At 45.3% G+C, this 21,975-nt stretch overlaps 1 protein-coding gene across 1 annotated transcript in view; it reads right to left on the minus strand.

Moving 5' to 3' along the window:
• LSP1 (lymphocyte specific protein 1) overlaps nucleotides 1–20,637 on the minus strand; it is a 129,161-nt gene extending 108,524 nt beyond the window's left edge. The window contains exon 1 of the mRNA XM_077287881.1: nucleotides 19,975–20,637. Coding sequence (XP_077143996.1) covers nucleotides 19,975–20,039 — 65 coding nt within the window. The 5' untranslated portion in view covers nucleotides 20,040–20,637. The remainder of the gene's footprint in view (nucleotides 1–19,974) is intronic.
• Between the last annotated feature and the right edge of the window lie 1,338 nt (nucleotides 20,638–21,975).

Here is a 21,975-nt window from a genome sequence, read left to right on the forward strand (position 1 = left end):
CGCCCGTATGGCGAGTGGGTACCACACGGAGCGTGTGGTACCCACGCGTCTGGTCCCCTGCATCTGGTGCTGAAGCTGCGATTCATATGTTCCCTGCAGCAGCGTTTGCTGCAGAGAAAATATGAATAATAGTGTTTAAAATAAAGATCTATGTGTGCGCCACCCCCCCACCCCCTGTGCGCCCCCCCACCCCCTGTGCGCCCCCCCCCGCTGTTCAGAAAATACTTACCCGCCTCCCTCGCTGCTTCCTGGTCTGGCCGCGGCTTCTAGTGTATGCGGTCACGTGGGGCCGATCATTTACAGTCATGAATATGTGGCTCCACCTCCCATAGGGGCGGAGCCGACTATTCATGATTGTAAATGATCGGCCCCACGTGATCGCATACAGTGGAAGCCGCGGCCAGACCAGGAAGGAGCAACAGCCAACGAGGGAGCGGGTGAGTATTTTCAGAACAGCGGGGGGGCGCACAGGGGGCGGGGGGGCGGCGGACACTTAGATCTTTATTTTAAACACTATTATTCATATTTTCTCTGCAGCAAACGCTGCTACAGGGAACATATGAATCGCGGCTTCAGCACCAGTGGGGGGGACAGCGCTTACTGTAGCGCTGTCTCCGGCACGCCACACGGACCCCAGACGGAGAATGTCCGTGTGAGGTCCGTGTTTTACACGGACCCATTGACTCTATTGGGTCCGTGTAATCCGTGCGCTCCCACGAACACTGACATGTCTCCGTGTTTGGCACACGGAGACACGGTCCGCAAAAAATCAATGACATCTGCACAGATGCATTGATTTTTATGGGTCTACGTGTGTCAGTGTCTCCGGTACGAGAGGAAACTGTCACCTCACGTACCGGAGCCACTGACGTGTGAAACCGGCCTAATAAATACTGATGTAAAATACTGACCGAATACTGACCAAATACTGACCGAATACTGACTAAATACTGACCGAATACTGACCGAATACTGAATGTGTGAACGTGGCCTAAAGCAGTTTGTGCAACTCATGGTTTTTGACTGCCTCAAAATGCTCTGTGTGCACAGACTCAAAGAGTTTTTGAAGTGTCTTGAAATAGTGTTTTTCCTGTTTCAAAGTGACATGAACTTATTTTTCACCCACTGGGGAAAAAAATCGGAAAAAATGCTTCTAAAAGACTGAACATATGAACGTCAAAAAGGTTTTTACAAGATAAATGAATAGGAAGGTTCTATTAATCGCTTTTGAACAATATTACTTTTTTTTGTATTAAAACTTGATCTCCACATTGTCTAAGAAGGAGAGTTATTTTTTGTTTGGTTTTCATATTATGGCGGAAACTAGTTGGCCCCTGGGGAATTTTCGCACATTGGTTGTCGGGGGCGCAGGCAATTTAGGAAAATCAAGCTGCTCAAATGTTAACGTATTTAATGAGATGATGTATTTGGGATATAAGGGGTGCTCACTGATAATGTAAAATGGTGCTCTGAAGGAAAAAATCCAAATAGACTAAGGCAAGAACCTTCGGCACTCAAATAAGAACAATTTATTGTTCAGTGTTCAGATGAAAGAAAAAGGGGCAAAACATCCACCATATACAAAAGAAAAAACAGAACATAGATATACACAGATACTCTTCTGCTGCAACGTTCCGGCGATACAATGCCTTTGTCAAGCCAAATCTGTGATGGAAAAGTCTTAGGTGTTGGGATCAACTTGGCTGAACTGCCTGCTTGAAGTGGACGCCTCGGTATGGCGGCGGGCTGCCGATGTCTCTGTGCGGGCGTACACTACAAATGTTAGGATTTGTTTGTGATGTCTGTAAGCAGCTTTGTGGTAGTGTTCTTTGTGGTAGTGTGGTGTCACCTGCAGGTCATTTTTCCTTACTGCAGGTTTATGAAAATGAATGTTTAAACTGTATTTTGTGATCACATCATTGATGTATGGTTTGTTTGGCTATTTTCTTGCTGAAGGGGGCAAGTTTACATTTCAAATGGTGAATCATTTGTGTGTGTGGGTGCAGTATGAACGGAGATACAAAGTAATCACCGAAAAAAAGTGTTTAGAAATAATATAGAAGGATTGTAAAAGTATATAAAAGTGCTGCCTACACATAAAAAAATCTAGTTTTTGGAGTTTTTCCACCAAAACTGAACATGGGGTAATGTTGTGAATGGTGTTGCGGGCATGATCCTCTAGATTTCCTCTTTGTAATTCCCTAAAAGGACATGTCAATGCTTCTCTACAATGGCTGACAACAGGGAACAATAGGTTGCATTTATTTGCCAGTTACATGCAGATTTGCTCCAAAAGTCAACATATACATGGTAAAAGATGATGAAAATGCACAGGAATGATTGACATTTTTGGGAGGACAGGGAGTGGATGAGATTTGATAAAATGTCGTCCACTTTACTTTAATACATTGTGTTTGCAAAATCCGGATGTGATATCCCCAGCGTGTCCCTGCCCGCTATGAGCGCACTTTCTCCCTGCAGCAAGCCATGGAGTCAGGACAGTAACTTCATGTATCTGCCTTCATTTTACACATACAGTATGTACTTATAATATGTGATGGTGGAGTTATTTTATCATCCATTACAAATAATGTATAACGCTGCTTGTGCCAGAGAGTTAAAGCTGATCAGCCGCCACCCCTGGCTGGGACAGCTGCTCTTAGCGATATATTACTGTCTGCTTTATTCTTTTTAAAACATTACCATCTGTTGGGGCAAAAGAATGGCCAGGCCCTTTTAACCCTTCACAACCACCCGGATCATAATCCTGTCTCCACCAGGATTATGTGGTCTCTCGAGAAGTTTGTGCCATTAGAGCTTCGAACCGAATGTTGATCATTTCTTTGTATTATTAGGAGGACAGTAAAATACGGTGCGCAGAAGGAAATTTTAGAGCCTTACACGTCACCTAAAACATGCAACTATCCCCCCTGCTCCACTACATCACCTGCCAGTCCCCTCTACCCCCCTCACCGTCCTCTCCTTGTAAGGCCTCGGAGCTAAGATCTGCAGAGCTGGCAAGATACCCTGCTGGTGATCCTTGTGTCACTGTCCGTCATCCCAAGACGCATATGTCCCTAATGTCTCAGCATCTCCTTAAACTGTCCCTTCCAAAAACTCCGCACATGCCTTAGGAGAGACGTTACTAAGTTTAACAGGAGCAGCAAAACAGACTGTAGTATTGGAGCCGCTCGCTTCCTGCAAAATACATATTTTGTTTTGTTTATTAAGTAAAAGCGATTATACACAGAAGTCTATCACATTATAACAACGGCTATTTATTAATATGAAACACATGGAACTAAAGCTTGTATAGCGTGGAGATATGATTATATGCATAATATGCATATATGCATATTATAGCGCCATTTATTCCATGACACTTTACATGTGAAAAAGGGGGCAAATATAGACACATACAATAAACATGAGCAAAAAACAAGGCACTAACAGGTACAGAAGGAGGGAGGACCCAGCCCGCGAGGGCTCACAGTCTTCAGGGGATGGGTGAGGATACACTAGGAGAGGGTAGAGCTGGTTGTGTGGTGGTTCAGCAGACTAAAGGCCCCGTCACACATAGCGAGATCGCTAGCGAGATCGCTGCTGAGTCACAAGTTTTTTGACGCAACAGCGACCTCAGTAGCGATCTCGCTATGTGTGACACGTACCAGCGATCAGGCGCCTGCTGCGAGATCGCTGGTCGTGTCGGAATGGTCTGGACCTTTTTTTGGTCGTTGAGGTCCCGCTGACATTGCTGAATCGGTGTGTGTGACACCGATCCAGCGATGTCTTCACTGGTAACCAGGGTAAACATCGGGTTACTAAGCGCAGGGCCGCGCTTAGTAACCCGATGTTTACCCTGGTTACCAGCGTAAATGTAAAAAAAAAAAAACACTACATACTCACCATCTGATGTCCGTCAGGTCCCTTGCCGTCTGCTTCCCGCTCTGACTGAGTGCCGCCGTACAGTGAGAGCACAGCACAGCAGTGACGTCACCGCTGCGCTCTGCTCTCACTGTACGGCGGCACTCAGTCAGAGCAGGAAGCAGACGGCAAGGGACCTGACGGACATCAGATGGTGAGTATGTAGTGTTTGTTTTTTTTGGTAACCAGGGTAAACATCGGGTTACTAAGCGCGGCCCTGCGCTTAGTAACCCGATGTTTACCCTGGTTACCTGGGTGCTGCAGGGGGACTTCGGCATCGTTGAAGACAGTTTCAACGATGCCGAAGTCGTTCCCCTGATCGTTGGTCGCTGGAGAGAGCTGTCTGTGTGACAGCTCCCCAGCGACCACACAACGACTTACCAACGATCACGGCCAGGTCGTATCGCTGGTCGTGATCGTTGGTAAATCACTATGTGAGACGGGGCCTTAAGGATCACTGCAGACTGTAGGTTTGTCGGAAGAGGTGAGTCTTCAGGTTCTTTTTGAAGGTTTCTATGGTAGGCGAGAGTCTGCTGTGTTGTGGTAGAGAGTTCCAGAGTATGGGGGAAGCACGGGAGAAGTCTTGGACGCGGTTGTGGGAAGAGGAGATAAGAGTGGACTAGAGAAGGAGATCTTGTGAGGATCAGAGGTTGCGTGTAGGTAAATACCGGGAGACCATGTCACAGATGTATGGAAGAGATAGGTTGTGGATGGCTTTGTATGCCATAGTAAGGGCTTTGAACTGGAGTCTCTGGACGATAGGAAGCCAGTGAAGGGCTTGACAGGGGAGAGGCTGGGGAATAGCGGGGAGACAGGTAGATTAGTCGGGCAGCAGAGTGTAGGATGGATTGGAGGGGTGCCAGAGTGCTAGAGGGGGAGGCCAGAGAGTAGGAGGTTGCAGTAGTCAAGGCAGGAGATGATGAGGGCGTGCACTAGTGTTTTTGTGGTTTCGTGGTCAAGGAATGCCTGGATCCTGGAAATATTTTTGAGTTTGAGATGGCAGGAGGAGGCAAGGGCTTGGATATGTGGCTTGAAAGAGAGGACCGAGTCAAGGATCACCCCGAGGCACTGAGCATGCGGGACTGGGGAAAGTGAGCAGCCATTGACATTGATGGATAAGTCTGGTGGAGGGGTAGAGTGAGATGGGGGAAAGATGATGAATTCTGTTTTGTCCATGTTCATTATATAACGTTATATATATATAATACCTAATTAATACCTTTTTTCTTTGTATAGTGCAGACATATTCCATAGAGAGGTGCAGATCACGATCAAATTTGCCGCACACAAACAAATTAGAGCTAAATCAAGAAAATGATATATGTTATATTTGTTTGTGGGAGAGGACACAAGAACTTAGAGGAAACATCACAAGTAGGCCGGGGTCACACTTGCAAGCGTGATGTAAGAAACTCGCACGAGTCTCTCGCATCAATATCCGGCACTGCCGCCTGCACTCGGGACTGGAGCGTGCTGCTGCATGTATTTCTATGCAGCTGAAAGCTCCGGTCCCCAGTGCTGGGTATTGATGCGAGAGACTCGTGAGAGTTTCTCACATCACACTTGCAAGTGTGACCGGCCATACATGGAGGTTAGGGGGAAACAATAAAACGCTCATTTGTTGGGTTATTGGATCGATCATGTTGGAATTATAGTTTAATTGATTAGCAGGACCCGGTCTATCAGCTAAATCATTAACCTGCGCCCGCTAGATGGGAGCCCTGAGAGGCGCCTCCTACCTTAATTAGTTGAGCTGATAGTATGTCACATGTGCATCACGCCGCGACAATGATGTCACGTCAATCAGAGGGAGAGCAGCGGATGCCGTCAGGTAGAAGGCGGCTCTCAGGATGCTCTCAGGTAGGAGGCGGCCCTCAGGATGCTGTCAGGTAGGAGGCTGCTCTCAGGATGCTGTCAGGTAGAAGGCGGCTCTCAGAATGCTGTCAGGTATAAGGCGGCTCTCAGGATGCTGTCAGGTAGGAGGCTGCTCTCAGGACGCTGTAAGGTAGGAGCCTGCTTTCAGGATGCTGTCAGGTATAAGGCGGCTCTCAGGATGCTGTCAGGTAGGAGGCTGCTCTCAGGACACTGTAAGGTAGGAGCCTGCTTTCAGGATGCTGTCAGGTAGGAGGCGGCCCTCCTGATGCTGTCAGGTAGGAGGCGGCTCTCAGGATGCTGTCAGGTAGAAGGTGGCTCTCAGAATGCTGTCAGGTATAAGGCGGCTCTCAGGACGCTGTAAGGTAGGAGCCTGCTTTCAGGATGCTGTCAGGTAGGAGGCGGCTCTCAGGATGCTGTCAGGTAGGAGGCGGCTCTCAGGATGCTGTCAGGTAGGAGGCTGCTCTCAGGACGCTGTAAGGTAGGAGCCTGCTTTCAGGATGCTGTCAGGTAGGAGGCGGCTCTCAGGATGCTGTCAGGATAGAGGGGGCTCTCAGGATGATGTCACGTATAAGGCGGCTCTCAGGATAATGTCAGGTAGGAGGCAGCTTTCACGATGCTGTAATGGCCTCCATTTGGCAGACACAGATTACTGATAATATTCTGTGAGCACAGAAAGATGCCAATTAGCTGGTACATGGCCGATTGTTTATAAGTTACCAGCTATTTCTTCCAAATCTCCTCTTCATACCAATATGTTCTGACTAGGAAGAAAGGATTGAAGGGGTTGTCCAGAATTATGTTACTGATGACCTATCCTTAGGTGCAGGACGGCCAAGGAATCTCTCATCCGGGAAAATCTGGGTGATTAAGCAAATTACACTCTAATCAGAGTTTCATCAAAGTATAATCAGAGTGTGATCCGATTCTCTCGGATTAGGAGAAAATGGAGAAAAAATGTCTCATCTTTTCCATTCTGTCAGTCTGTGGAAATCGGACCACACTCAGATGTCATCAGAGTGCAGCCCGAAGTTTGCTTGGGACAAGACTGGTCCAGATCCATACACTGCAAACTGCTCATTAGGGACCATAGCTGGAGACAAGGCTGGTCCAGCTCCATACATTGCAAACTGCTCATTAGGGACCATAGCTGGAGACAAGGCTGGTCCAGCTCCATACATTGCAAACTGCTCATTAGGGACCATAGCTGGAGACAAGACTGGTCCAGCTCCATACCCTGAAACTGCTCAATAGGGACCATAGCTGGAGACAAGGCTGGTCCAGCTCCATACATTGCAAACTGCTCATTAGGGACCATAGCTGGAGACAAGGCTGGTCCAGCTCCATACATTGCAAACTGCTCATTAGGGACCATAGCTGGAGACAAGACTGGTCCAGCTCCATACCCTGAAACTGCTCATTAGGGACCATAGCTGGAGACAAGGCTGGTCCAGCTCCATACATTGCAAACTGCTCATTAGGGACCATAGCTGGAGACAAGGCTGGTCCAGCTCCATACATTGCAAACTGCTCATTAGGGACCATAGCTGGAGACAAGACTGGTCCAGCTCCATACCCTGAAACTGCTCAATAGGGACCATAGCTGGCGACAAGACTGGTCCAGCTCCATACCCTGAAACTGCTCATTAGGGACCATAGCATGGGACAAGACTGGCCCATCTCCATACACTGCAAACTGCTCATTAGGGACCATAGCTGGGCACAAGACTGGTTCAGCTCCATACACTGCAAACTGCTCATTAGGGACCATAGCTGGAGACAAGGCTGGTCCAGCTCCATACCCTGCAAACTGCTCATTAGGGACCATAGCTGGAGACAAGGCTGGTCCAGCTCCATACCCTGAAACTACTCAATAGGGACCATAGCTGGCGACAAGACTGGTACATCTCCATACCCTGAAACTGCTCAATAGGGACCATAGCTGGCGACAAGACTGGTACATCTCCATACCCTGAAACTGCTCAGTAGGGACCATAGCTGGCGACAAGACTGGTACATCTCCATACACTGCAAACTGCTCATTAGGGACCATAGCTGGGCACAAGACTGGTCTGGCGCTGCCACCGGCTGGCTAATCAAATATGCTTATTAGGAATTTTGGTAAACCCTTGATGTCGCCAAGAGAATTATTGCACTGTTCCGCCCAAGGGTTTTGCATGCCTCACCTCCATAGGCTGGTGACTGACAGCACTGGCTTTCCCAAGAGTGAGCAGGGTCTGCAGAGAAAGCCCAGGCCAGAGCTGTCAATCAGCAGTGAGGAAAGCGAGGACATGCAAAACCAGTGGGTAGAACAGTGCACTGAGCCTCTTGGCCACACCCAGGGTGCATAGAGCAGTGTAATTACCATATTTGATTAGACTTCAATATCTGCAGAACAGAGGCAGTGATTAGATACTAAAAGTGCATTTTTTTACACGGGGCCATATCACCTACAAACTATGTGCTTAGCTCATATTGTCAGGTTGTGCTGACAGACTCCCTTTGACATCGGTATCAGTGTTTTCCTGTGATTTTCTATTATTATCTAGTACAGGAGATACTGTTTCTCACTGTTCCTATATTTGTAGCCACTGGCTTGTGTGAGATCTTGGGGGCAATGAAAAGCTCCTTGTGAAAAGGTATGCAAATTAGATCTCCCACAGAAGGAAGATAAGTGTCTCTCTGCTGCCACCTACAGGCAGCTCCACTATAAGTCATTGTCCGACCCAAGGAGCATTGAATCATGATGGAGGATTTAACCAGATGGGTGTCTTGTCTTTTTGGAGAGCATTCACATTGATTTAGCACCTAGGGTATCTATTTATAGGTGGCACCAGAGAGTCTCTTTAATTTCTTCATCTGGACAATTTACTTGCGCTTCCATTACTATCTGGTAATATAAAATATCTGATAATCTGGCTCCTATCAAATCCCACTTATGCTGGATTAGAGGAGTTTAACTCTATCATGTATCCTGTAAAGATGCTAATATGTGCTGAGATAATATGGTATGTTTTATTATGTAATCTATTGATCCATTCCAAAATAGGGAACTTCAGGGTCAAAGAGGGAAAGATGGGTTTGGGGTTAAATATAGGGACGGGCCCTTAAAACGAGGACGCTGGAGTTGAAATGTGCAGTGGCTCATTGTGGTCAAGCATGGGTTATATGAGCAGAACCTGATATCCTGCGAGCATAGCTGTGCCCATAGGAAGAGTTAATGTGACAGCTGAGCCAGTGAGGTCATGGATGAAGTCATGGTGTGCAGGGTGGAGGCCTCCAGATGTGTGCATGTGGCTTGTACTCCCAGAAAGATCCTCCTTTCTGCTCATCCTGATCCAAGGCACTGGAAGTATCCAGAGACCTGGGGCCACATGCACATTTCCTATAAAGCTGCGCTCAGGGTCCTACTGGAGACTCTCGTGCATGATCTCATTACTGGCTGCCATACCCCTGAACACTTGTACATGCTGATTTATGGATATGAAGCGTCTCCTGAATAAATAGCGAGTGCTACAAGCGCTAATTGGTTTCCTTACATCACATCTATAGATATCGCAGTGCTGATGGATCTGGCGTAGGCTAAAAACAACACCGGTGGATCTTGTCAGCAAGATTATCTACGAGCTGAGAACTTCACCCATTTCTTAACTGCAGGGGGCAGCATTTTCACAAGGATTCAATCAACTTTTGCACTTGAGGGCAATTGTGGGGAGGCATTTCACATTTTTCTACTGTCGGTAAAGGCAGGTGCAGACGTCCATTTGCTCTCCACCAGAAAAATGGTCCGATTATGCTAATCATACTCTGATCACAGTTTGATCACAGTGGGATCCATTTTTCTCGGATGTGGAGAATTAGAGAAAAAAAAAAAGTTCCTCCTTCTTCTCCATTTCTCCATTCAGTCTGTCTGTGAAAATTGGACCCCACTTAGATATCATCTGAGTACGATCCGATGTTTTCCACGGACCCATACACACGAATCGTGCATGCTGCGATCAGTCCGAGGAAAAAATCAGACGTGTGCATGGCCTCATTGAATAACATTGGTCCAAGTGTACAATGTTTTGATGGATCATGGTTGAATAACAACTACAGTTGTCTGCACAAGCCCTTCGAGGCTAGAAAACCCCTATATAAGCTTATATTGTGCCACATTACAGGCCGCAGTGCTAAATAGCTATTACTACTCGTGCATAAATTACTACAATTTCCACTTTGGCCATATTAGTGCATTTTTTTGTACTCCTTTTCGTCAATCTAGACATCGGCTTTGTAAAGTTTATCTCACTGAGATTAACACTACAAATGGGAAACATTACTGCTGATGACTATCTCATGACTGTTCTATCTCGTATAGGATTATCATCCCCCAGTCTCTGATTGATATTCTCAGAGGTTTTTATTGAAAGAGTGAATGTAAGGAGACCTTGTCACTGTAAAGGAATGGGAGCACTGAATTTCCTCCATTATTTGACTACATTTTGGGCTCAGGGCAAAAATTGGAACATACTGGCACTCAAAGGTGTTGTTTTCTGCCATCGAAAATACTCTATTAGGGCTTCTTGAGGTTATGAAAAGTGAATCTGTCACCGCGTTCTTGCTAGGTAAGCAGACAGCAGCATGACTGTCACGGGAATACCGCGACAGAGAGGGGGTAGAAGATCGCGGCATCTGGCTTCACGAACTCCTGCACTGGGTAAGAAGCTCTTCACCACAGAATTAAACAGTGCAGGTTTTTAATTGCTGCCAGTGCAAGAGTTAATCAGTTGATTTCCTGGAGCTTTCCTATCTGGATTGTTTCAGCTATTCAGTGTTGTCCACTCCCCCTCTGGTATATATGCTCACTGCTGCCACTTAGGAATTGCCAGTGTTACTTACTGTCTGGTTTGGAGTTGGATTTGTAGTTCATGGTTGGAATTGGTGTTTGGAAATTTGTTCAGGAGATTGTTTTCTGGAGTTTTGTTCATGTGCACATCCTCATCCTTTACTATTTGGTTTCTCCTTCATTTTACTCCCCTATATTCCACTCTGTTGTTTGGTGAGTGCATTTTGTATGATTGTTTTTTAATTTATCCCTGTCCGTCTTCCCTTGTTTGTCTGGTTACACTATACACTTCGGCTTCCAACCTTCCTGGGTGGGGGAGGTGACAGATAAGGGTTGAAATAGAAGCGTAGCAAGACACTTGAACCTGGCTTGTCTACCTTCAGGAGTAATCCGGGAGACAGGGATAGACTAGGGGTTACCTAGTTCTAGGGATCTGGTTAGTGCCCACAGTCCTAAGGCATTGCGTAACAATGACGTAGGTACAGAGAACCTGATTCCAGCAATGTATCACTTGCTTGTCTGCATGGTGTAATTTTGATCAAATCTGTTCTTTCTGCTGAATATCTAACAGTGCTCAGAATGTTGAGCTCCGTATAGCCCCACCTGTATATTGACAGAAAGCTGTCAATCAGTGGGGGGATGCGGTTACACAGACAGTTGACTAGGAGGCATGAGGCAGTTATTCTATAGTGATAATCTACTTTTAAAACACTGATTTTATTGAAACAGCAAAACACAGTCTAGTAAGTGAAACAGTCTAGTAAGGTTCCACAGTTCATGCTGGGAGACACAAACAAAATGTCATCAGATGTATAAAAAACAGAAAACAGGAGTAGTGAGGGAAAGGTAGAAAGTGTTTAATTCATATAAATTACAAAAGTGCTTCTTTTTTAGAATTAGATAATTAGATATTAAGTATTAGGTTGACTTTTAGAGTTTGGACAGCCCTCTTTAATTTTCCCCAATTTTTCCTTTCCTCATTATAAAAAGTTCTACAACTCTTTTTGTTTGATTGGTAAAGTCTGTGACACTTAGTTCTCTTTGGATCACTAGGACCGGTAATGTTTCACACGGTGAACAAAGTAGTGTTAATTTTAGGATCCGGTTAGAAATAGGACCCTGAGTGACTTTGTATGGAGCCTGGAAGGGGTTTATTTCCTTTATGAACTTTACAAATTATGTTAACAATGTAGATGTCAGCAGAAAAGTGTAATCCGCCACCGTGAACTGTGTGTATACTGTATGTAGGGAGGCCATGACATTTGTAGGGTCACATGTGAAACCATTATCTCCTCTAAGAAGGATAATCTAAAGGGAAAACTCTCTGTACATATTTCTAGGGCAAATAAGCATACAGCGAAATAGGGAGAATCCATAACAAAGGTCTGAATTAGGAAATCCCCCACTTTCCAATGGGATCCAGCTTCCTTTAAGAAACCCATCAGGTTTCTGTGATGCCCAATGGGTGTGACAGATGCCCTCTTCTGACTAACTACTTAGATGCTGTGTAAGGAGATGGACAATTGAGAAGACGCACACAGTTAATGCCTAACAGAGTCCCTGCAAGTGAACATCGCCATCTACTGGTCAAAGATGATAGAGAAAGTGAAAGCCAAAAGAATTCCATTAGTAGGAACCCAAGAGTGAAGGCCATGTTCCCTCGGGGAAGAGATTGGAGAAGTCACCAGATCAGCTAATAGCTATGGTACAGGTAATAACTATAAAGGACCAAGGAGAGCTGTAAAGGGGAGGAGTTGGCCACCAAACCTGTAGCAGGACAGACGTGCACTACAGGCAGCTGGCTTATAGCCACCATTATCAGAGACCAGACCCTTGTGAAGACCCAAGAGAAACAAGACCTGAGAGAAGACCAGAGAGTCCAAACCTGAGTGAAGACCTAAGAGAAACCAGACCCTAGTGAAGACCTGAGAGAGACCAGACCCAAGTGAAGATCTGAGAGACCAGACCTGAGTGAAGACCTGAGAGAGACCAGACCCAAAAGAGACAAGACCCGATTGAAGACCCGAGAGAGACCAGACCTGAGTGAAGACCCGAGAGAGACCACTCTCAAGTGAAGACCCAAGAGAGACCAGACCCGAGTCAAGACCCGAGAGAAACCAAACTCGAGTGAAGACCCAAGAGAGAATAGAGCCAGGAGAGCTGAGCCAGGCAAGCAAAAGCAGTGCCGAGAGACATTCATGTGAGCCGTGGCTTCCAGTGTAGACATACGGTACAAAGTGGGAGCCGAGGCCATGCTTCAGGGAAAAAAGGTGGCCAGTGTGACGAATGTACCAAATAACTCACTAATCTGAGACATGCTGCCTAACAAATAGTATCGTCGACTCCCATTGGGGCCAGTGTGATGTTGTGCGTTACCTAGAAAGTGACGAGGGTAATGGGCCAAGCAGTGACAGCGACGCCATTTAGGTTGGGATATTAGGACTCAGACATCACTGACGATAGCAGTTATTTAGTGGTAATAATAGAACGATAGTGTGTAAAAAGCTTTGTGCATTGTTCTTCTGAATTACCGTATTGTTTTTGTAACATAACTTGTTGCATTGTCAATGTTTGCACTGTCCCCAGATATTGTGCCGAAGGCACCCATTTTATTGTGTTAATCGAATAAATAGTTGTTGGTTTAAGTACCCCGGCCTCCTCATTGTCTGCACTGTTGCATCCGCGTACCTGTTAACAGTAAGGCTGCCGTCACACTATCAGTATTTGGTCAGTATTTTACATCAGTATATGTAAGCCAAAACCGGGAGTGGGTGATAAATGCAGAAGTGGTGCATATGTTTCTATTCTACTTTTCCCCTGTATGTTCCACTCCTGGTTTTGGCTTACAAATACTGGTGTAAAATACTGACCAAATACTGATAGTGTGACGGCAGCCTTATGGTCCCTGTTCACTGCGGAATCTCAATGGTTAGACTGCTACAATCAGAACTAGTTCCAAATGCAGCAGTTATCGGCAAGTGCCTGCTGTGTAGAAAAGCTGGCACCTGCCTGGTATGCTTCATACAAATTTAAGACTTTGTTTGCCTTGAATAATTGATTAATTGTTGATAAATGTTTTTGTAATGGAGAAAGAAAGAAAGAAAGAAAGAAAGAGAGAAAGAGAGAAAGAGAGAAAGAAAGAGAGAAAGAGAGAAAGAAAGAGAGAAAGAAAGAAAGAAAGAGAGAAAGAGAGAAAGAAAGAAAGAAAGAAAGAAAGAAAGAAAGAAAGAAAGAAAGAAAGAAAGAAAGAAAGAAAGAAATTGATTGAACAAGGGCTTACATATCACAAGGGCTGCTACATTGTTCTTTTAGGGCCGCTGGAGATAGGGGGCCCAGCCCATGTTGGCGGTATACCTTATTTTATTTGGCATTGTGAGTCTGTACAGAGATCCCATATCGGTGCTTTACAAAGTTTGCAAATCAATGCATGGGAATTAACAAGAGCATCACAGAAGGATGCACACAGCAATAGGTCCTATTGGATTCACCTCTATGTACACTTCAATCACCAGAACCAATTCATTATTTTCGTCAGACACAATAAATAACACATGACCAGTCATTATTAATCAGCATGGTTGTAGAAAAATCTATAGTTCTCAAAGTAAATACAGCAAATAGTTAAAGAGAACCCGACAGCTGACACATTCTGGCCGCATTTTTCAGGCGCTGGCTGTGTGATTAGAGCCATTTATGTTTGACCATTCAACACTGTTTTATTTCAGAGAAAAATATACTTTAAAAGACTCCAGGGACTGCGTTACACGAGAGACCAGTGCTGCCTGTGATTCGGACACTATTTATCAACTCTCAGGTTCCTTTTAGCAATTATCACTTTTTGGTAAACAAAGATGACCCATGAAGATCCCGTTCCAGAAAACATTACTACTTCCCTCCTTCAAGCAAGTGCAAGGATTATTCTATAAAAATGACCTGTCACTTGCCATAATTAAGTAATTTTTTTTACTGGTGTAAATGCCACCTTTCTCCTGAATGTTGGTGTTGTTTTCTTTTGATCCTGTGTTTTTTCGTTCCTGAGATATGGACCTCCATTCCCTGTATATAAATCATCTAGTCTTTTAAGGGAACAGGACGTGATCATAAAAATGCTTCCATAGAGAAGAGTGGTTGACCACGCCCACATAGAGAACATCTGATGACCATGCCCACATACAGAACATCTGATGACCACCCCCACATAGAGAACATATGATGACCACCTCCACATAGAGAACATCTGATGACCACGCCCACATAGAGAACATCTGATGACCATGTGCAACGCCCCAGAGTCCTGGTCGTTGCAGTAATGCTGCTCTTCCACCAGGGGGAGTGATATTACGTCTGATGGTACTAAAGGAGTTCACTTTGCCAGGTATCACAAGACACACACTACACTTCACACTCCAGTCCACCAGGGGGAGCCTTGCTCCTATCTATTAGGGCACTCCTCACACACGGGTAAAACTGGTGGGTTGGATAGGAAGTCAGTGAGAAGCTACCTGGGTTCGACCCGGAGAGGACCTGTCAGGCAGACAGGGGGAGAAGGAGGAACATCTGAGCTGCAGACAGAGGGTCCCTGTCAGGGGTGGGATCCTGACAGAGGCCTAGCACGAGATAGAATGTTATGGAGCTGCGCCTGCACCCCATGCGGCAGCATCCTAAGGAAGGACACGAAGCGAAGTGTATTGTGGAGAGTGAGAAACGAAGTCACAGCACAAGGAGATAAAACCGGGAGGAGTTCTGCCCCGAGATCGGCAGCCTCCTTCTGAGGCGCGTAGCCGGTGGTCGGAACACCGAGGGAGTAATAGGCTCTACGCATTACTTCAGAGACCAGCAGGACAGTCAATTCCAAGTTGGTTGCCTGACCTTAATACCTAAGAAGACACGGAGGCAAACTGTGGGAGAGGGGCGTCTCTAGGGTCCCTATAAATAAGCTCCAGGCCTACCCCGTCATATGGGTTGTCCTAGCCATACCATCTGGGGGACAGAGAGAGAACATCAGAAACATCTACAAAGGTTGTGAGGACTATCCGGTGGTGCTCAGCAGGGAGGTACTACAACACACAGGCGCTAGTAGGAAGGCTACTGATTTCCACCTGGTTAGGGAACTCTGGATATGCCTTTGGACCGGCCGGACTCTGCCTGCCCTGTGAACGGTACTCTGGACTGTGGACGCTGAAGTCTTCAATAAAAGGTAAAGAGACTGCAACCTTTGTGTCCTCGTTATTCATTGTGCCTTACAATGTCCACCATCACCACCTACACATCTGGGAAGCCCTGGGGATATTCTTCACCTGTGGGAAGGTATACCATCTAGCTGCCACTCCATCACCCCAGCGGACCCCTAGCAGCGTCGGTCACCCTGACCGAATACCACAGGTGGCGTCACGAACACTAGACAAACTACACCTTTAGTTGGACGCCCTCAGAAGGGCCACGGACCGGGTCGGGCCACCGTGACATCCCCAGAACCGAGACAATGCGAGTACCCCATTGCCCTTAACGTGGGGGCGCTCCACATGCCCACATACAGAACATCTGATGACCACACCCACATAGAGATCATCTGATGACCACCCCCACATAGAGAACATCTGATGACCATGCCCACATAGAGAATATCTGATGACCACCTCCACATACAGTAGAGAACATCTGATGACCACGCTCACATAGAGAACATTGGATGACCACCTCCACATAGAGAACATCTGATGACCACCCCTACATAGAGAACATCTGATGACCACCTTCACATAGTGAACATCTGATGAGCACGCCCAAATAGAGAACATTGGATGACCACCTCAACATAGAGAATATCTCATGACCACCCCCACATAGAGACCATCTGATGACCACCTTCACATAGTGAACATCTGATGACCACACCCACATAGAGAACATTGGTTGACCACCTCCACATAGAGAACATCTGATGACCACCTTCACATAGAGAACATCTGATGACCATGCCCACATAGAGAACATCAGTTATGAACACACCCATATACAGAACATCCAATGACCACACACATATAATGGACATCCAATGACCACACACATATAATGGACATCCAATGACCACACACATATAATGGACATCTGATGACCACGCCCACATAGAGATCATTGGATGACCACACCCAGTTGGTTACAATATTTACATAAAGGAAAGGGAGGGCCACATTTCAGGAATGGAAAGGCGCAGGAACAAAAGAAAAGCATCACCAGATTCAGGAGAACAGCGGCATTTACTCCATTTAACAAATTAGATCATTTTGGCAAGTGGCAGGTCCTCTTTAAATCCGAGACTGAATATTTTTGTATGTAAAAACTGTCTCATTGGCAAACAACAGGGAGTATAGAATAATTTGTGCACTTTCTGACCAGCTAATAATTAATGTATTTGCCATTTTGTACCACCTTTATGTCTAGAGGTATGACATAAACGTCCTGGGCCCTAATACAAAATCTGTTAACAGAGTACTTAAAAGGATGTTTCTCAACATAAACTGCATGGATAATTAGGCAGATCTCTTAGACCTATTGAAGCTGGTGTACTTACTTTGACAGTCCATGTCAGAATGATTTCCTGCCTAGTATTAGGATTATTTTTGATCTAGAGGTGAAATCTGACAGAATACCAAATTTATCACACAAAATGGACCCTCAACAGTGGATACCTGTGATTCCTGCTTATCATGTAGGCCGATCTGCGAACATCAAGATATAGAGCAAGAAAAGAGGAACAACAGAAATAACAAGGATGACAACAGGCAACACTGTCTGGTGCCTGCCCCAGCAGGAGGGAGGCAGCTAAAGAAACGCTAACTTATTTACGGGCTGTTGGTTGCAGATACAGCAAGTATTGACTGTTTGGAAAGTTCTTTAGAACTCCAGACAGATTCCACCTCGGGGACCCATGACCTAAAGTAAATCTCTCCCCAGATTTTTGCTACCCCATCTGAGAGCAGCCTGATGTAGGGGCATAGACCCTCATTCCAGTAATGTATCACTTACTATGCTTTTGCTGTCATTCTGATAAAATCACAGTTTTCACTGCAGCAGATCTTTCAGTTTTCTGAATGCTGAGTTGTGTATAACCCCGCCCACACCACTGATTGGCAGCTTCCTATGTATACTCTGCATAGGCAGAAAGCTGTTAATCAGTGGTGTGGGTTCAGTTATTCAGAGCTCAGGAATATGGAGGACTACAAGGAAAATGGTTTACTAGTCCTCTAGTGATAATCTCCTGCTGATACAACTGTGATTTTATCAGAACTACAGCAAGCAGTCTAGTAAGTGACACATCACTGGAATTAGGGTCTCTGTCTTTACAGCTCTCAGATTAGATGGCAAAAACCTGGTGACAGATTCCCTTTAACGCTCCAACAACCATTTCTTAATTTCTAGAGTAGAGCAGATAATCTTTGATTTGTGAAGTATGGATGAATGTGATTTCTAGGTGCATTCCTACCAAAACATGCAATGCCAACTATTTTTGTACTTCCGTTAAACACTGAATGGTGATTGATTGGTTTAGCAAATTTATAGAAGATTCATTATAATTTATAATTTATTCATTTGGAATTAGGAGTTTAGTCGGTGGTCTTTTCAAGTGGGAATACAGAGAAAGCTGCCGATCAGCGATAGGACCGCCATCTGGACTCCTAAACCCACAATCAGTAGGAATTAAAGAAAAAAAATTACAAGTAAGGCATCATTCAGACACACGATGCTCTCGTATGAGTGTTATCAGTGATTTTCACAGATAGCACTTGTACTTGTGATAGTCTATGGGGCCTTTCACAGGTCCGTGATTCTTCTCGGTCAGCAGAAAGTTGCAGAGACATGTCCAATTTTCATCAAGAGTATTGCATCAAAATCGGCAATGCAAGTCTATGGGTCTGTGAAAAAGTTGGACTGCACTCGGATGACATCTGAGTGCTGTCTGATTTTCAAAGACTGTCATACAGGAGAAGGTGGAAACCCTGATGGCACTCGAATCACACTTTAATCAAACTGATCGGAATTAGTGGAACGTTTTCCTTGTTTGTGAGACAAATGGACGTCTGAGTCCTTCTGCTGAGACTTTGCGCACAAAGCTATATGCCCAAAGAACACACTACATGTCCAATGTGACCACTTCCCTATAATTGGGCACATGGTACAGAAATTCCAACAGTCTGATTTTTTTTTTTTAGCATTGAATCAATAATCTCACTAGTCAGATAGACGGATTTGCAACTTTTTCACATTTTTACGCCAGTTTCTCCCAGCTCGGCCAAAAAGGGCAGAGCTGAGGCGGCACTGTGTGATACCACGACCCATCTAATTTATGACAAGCTATACCAGAAATTTTACTCCAGTCCATGACTGGAGTAAGATTTGTGGCGATGCGCACAGACGGACTGGCATGACACTCGTAAGCCGATTCTGATTCGGTAAGAGGAGCGTCTGACTCCAGCATGCTCCTTCATCAAGATTTTCCCACTGGTCTCGATGAATTGGGGGTGAATGTATTTTTAATCCTTTCATGTAGCCGCCTCATACACCGCTTCATATTTGAGGCACGTTGTAGCCCCCTGTGTCTGCGCTCTGCCCAAATTCCTTGTTGCACCTGTTAATGGAATGTGATCATAGTTTGAGTCCAGCCATTAATGCTGATAATCCGCAGGAATAAGTGGAATACCGGACTTAAAAAAAACACATGCCCGATTTTGATCTGAGGGTCAGACCAAAATCGGCTATGCAAGTCTATGGGGTCCGTGAAAAAATCAGACCCATCATGACATCCGAGTGCTGTCAGATTTTCACAGACCGTCAACTTTCCGAGAATTAGGAAAGCAAGAGTTCCTCATAAGATAAAGCTTAAATTGGTATCTTCTTCTGGTGAAGAACACACGTGATATTGTCAGATTTTGGAATCGTGCCGCACTTTGTCCGGACCACATGGAAGTATCATATGGATCTCAGCTGTTCCCTGACAAGTGGCAGCAGTCTGGGCTCGTGGTGGATCTGAGCGCTGGCTCTTTAGCATGAAGAACATTTGGAATTGTTTTCATTCCTCTGTCATCCAACATCTGACACATCCAGATTCTAATTGTTTGGATGAAGTTCCACTAAATTTGGCGCAGAACGTCGCCCAGGCTTGGAAGTCAATGCCCAGATGTAGCAGAGCTGAGTTTTTTCCCCCTTTGATACATCACCACATTGTGCGATCAGAGCACAGTTAAATTCCGCTTTGCTATTTCTGCGGCAGAATCGTGGCAGCCGCAATAATTTTTTAATCAGAATGTAGTCGATAGATTTAGGCTAAAGAATAAAGTATTTTTTTTGCTCACCTTTGGGTCTCTTCCAATTTTTCTTCGAAAGCGTCTTGTCGCTGCGCGTCCTCATTGTCTGACATCTTGTCCTGTCACAGTCGCTGTGTAGCAGGGTCCGGCTGTGTGAAGTGTGGCAGGGTCTTACAGTGTGATCCAGATGGGAGTGATATGGGTGTTTGCAAATTTGATTTTTTTTCTTTTTTTTTTTGTCTTTCTTGCAGCCAACACTCAACAGGGTGTGCCCGGCGTATAGCTGTGATGTATTGTCTTAGATTTGTGTCTTAGGTTGCGAGTGTATCTATGTGTTATGCCACGGTGCAAATCTCTCCTTGCTTCTTTCCTGTGTTGTGTCACATTGTGCAGTCTCCTTCTCCCCCCACCGCCGTGCTATTCGACAGGATGTGGTTTGTGAACGTATCATACTTCTGTATTTCATATAGCTCAGCTCACAGGATGCAAATCAGCCAGATCCAGAAGCAGCTACCGGCCTGATAATCCCTATATATCGAATACAATCTGCATTTCTGCTACCTTTCATTTTCTGGTGGTCATTTACCCCCCAGCGGGGGCATGTCATGCATGCTGTGTGTACACGTATATGTGCCGGAGAGCATTGTGCACCGCGTTGGCTGAGCACATCAGTATCATTTCCTGCCTCGATATCCTAGACCTTTTCTCACTGACTCACTTCTAAAGCTCGTTTGTTATGACATTCAGATGATAAAATGTATGCAGACACTAAGGGGCTCGTTCACAAGGCCGATTTTCTCAGACGAGGGCTATCCATGGTTCTCGCGCTCCTACCTATGATATTCGATTTTTTACAGAAACATCAGAGACATGTCTAATTTTGATCAAAATCGACAATGAAAGTCTATGGGTCAGTGAAAAAATCAGACTGCACTTGGATAACACGGATTGTCAGAAAGTAGAATGTGGAGAATTTTATTTTTCTCTACGTACGAGAAAAACTGACAACACTCGGACCAAACTTTTAGGCTGCCGTCACACTAGCAGTATTTGGTCAGTATTTTGCCTCAGTATTTGTAAGCCAAAACCAGGAGTGGAACAATCAGAGAAAATGTATAGTAGAAACATATGCACCACTTCTGCATTTATCACCCACTCCTAGTTTTGGCTTACACATACTGAGGTAAAATACTGACCAAATACTGCTGGTGTGACGGCAGCCTTAATAGGAATAATGTGTCTGCTTTTCTCAAACATGAAAAATACTGATGTCAAAATGAGCCCTTAGGTTCCGATTCATCATCTGCACTTTCTTTCAATCTTGTGGTTTTCGTTGACTTTTTTTGCACCAAATTCATCAAAATGGCGCATGTGATTCATAAATTTTGTACAAAGCCCAAAGTTGAATTTGTTTTCTGTTTCTAATAGGAAAAGTCACATGTTTCGCAAAATGCCGTAAAAAACGCACCATAATATCTCTTAAGGGAGGGCACTGGAATAGATTTGGGAAAAATATTCACCCGCTGTAAAGTAGTTGCTTGCGAATCTGCTTTATAGGACGTTGCCCTGCACATTCCTGCTGTTCAACTGCGCAGATGCACGATCCGCAGCGATCTGTAGATGACATAGGACACGTCATCCACGTCAGTCAAGGCAGAAGGACGCCAGAAGAGGAGGCTCAAACTACAGACCAGTGACACCATCAAACCATACCGTGCTGATTAGCATGAAGCGCAAGAGACTTATAAAGGGTATTTTTGGGGATATTATTAGGGACTTAGTGGCTTATATATGCAGCGCCCCAGAGTCCTGGTTGTTGCAGTACTGTGGCTCCGCCACTATGGGGAGCTATGGTGCGTCTGATGGCACTGAAGGAGTTCATCTGATCAGGTATCACAGACACCAATACATTTCACAGTCGGGCCTCCGGGGGGAGCTAAGGGTTCTATTCACTAGGCCACTCCCCACCATAGTGGGTAAACTGGGGGTCAGGCAGGAAGTTAGATCAGAAAGCTGACTGGGTTGGAACCAGGCAACACCTTGTGGCAG

The sequence above is a fragment of the Ranitomeya variabilis genome, chromosome 2 (assembly GCF_051348905.1).
Source record: "Ranitomeya variabilis isolate aRanVar5 chromosome 2, aRanVar5.hap1, whole genome shotgun sequence".
NCBI classification, from domain to species: domain Eukaryota; kingdom Metazoa; phylum Chordata; class Amphibia; order Anura; family Dendrobatidae; genus Ranitomeya; species Ranitomeya variabilis.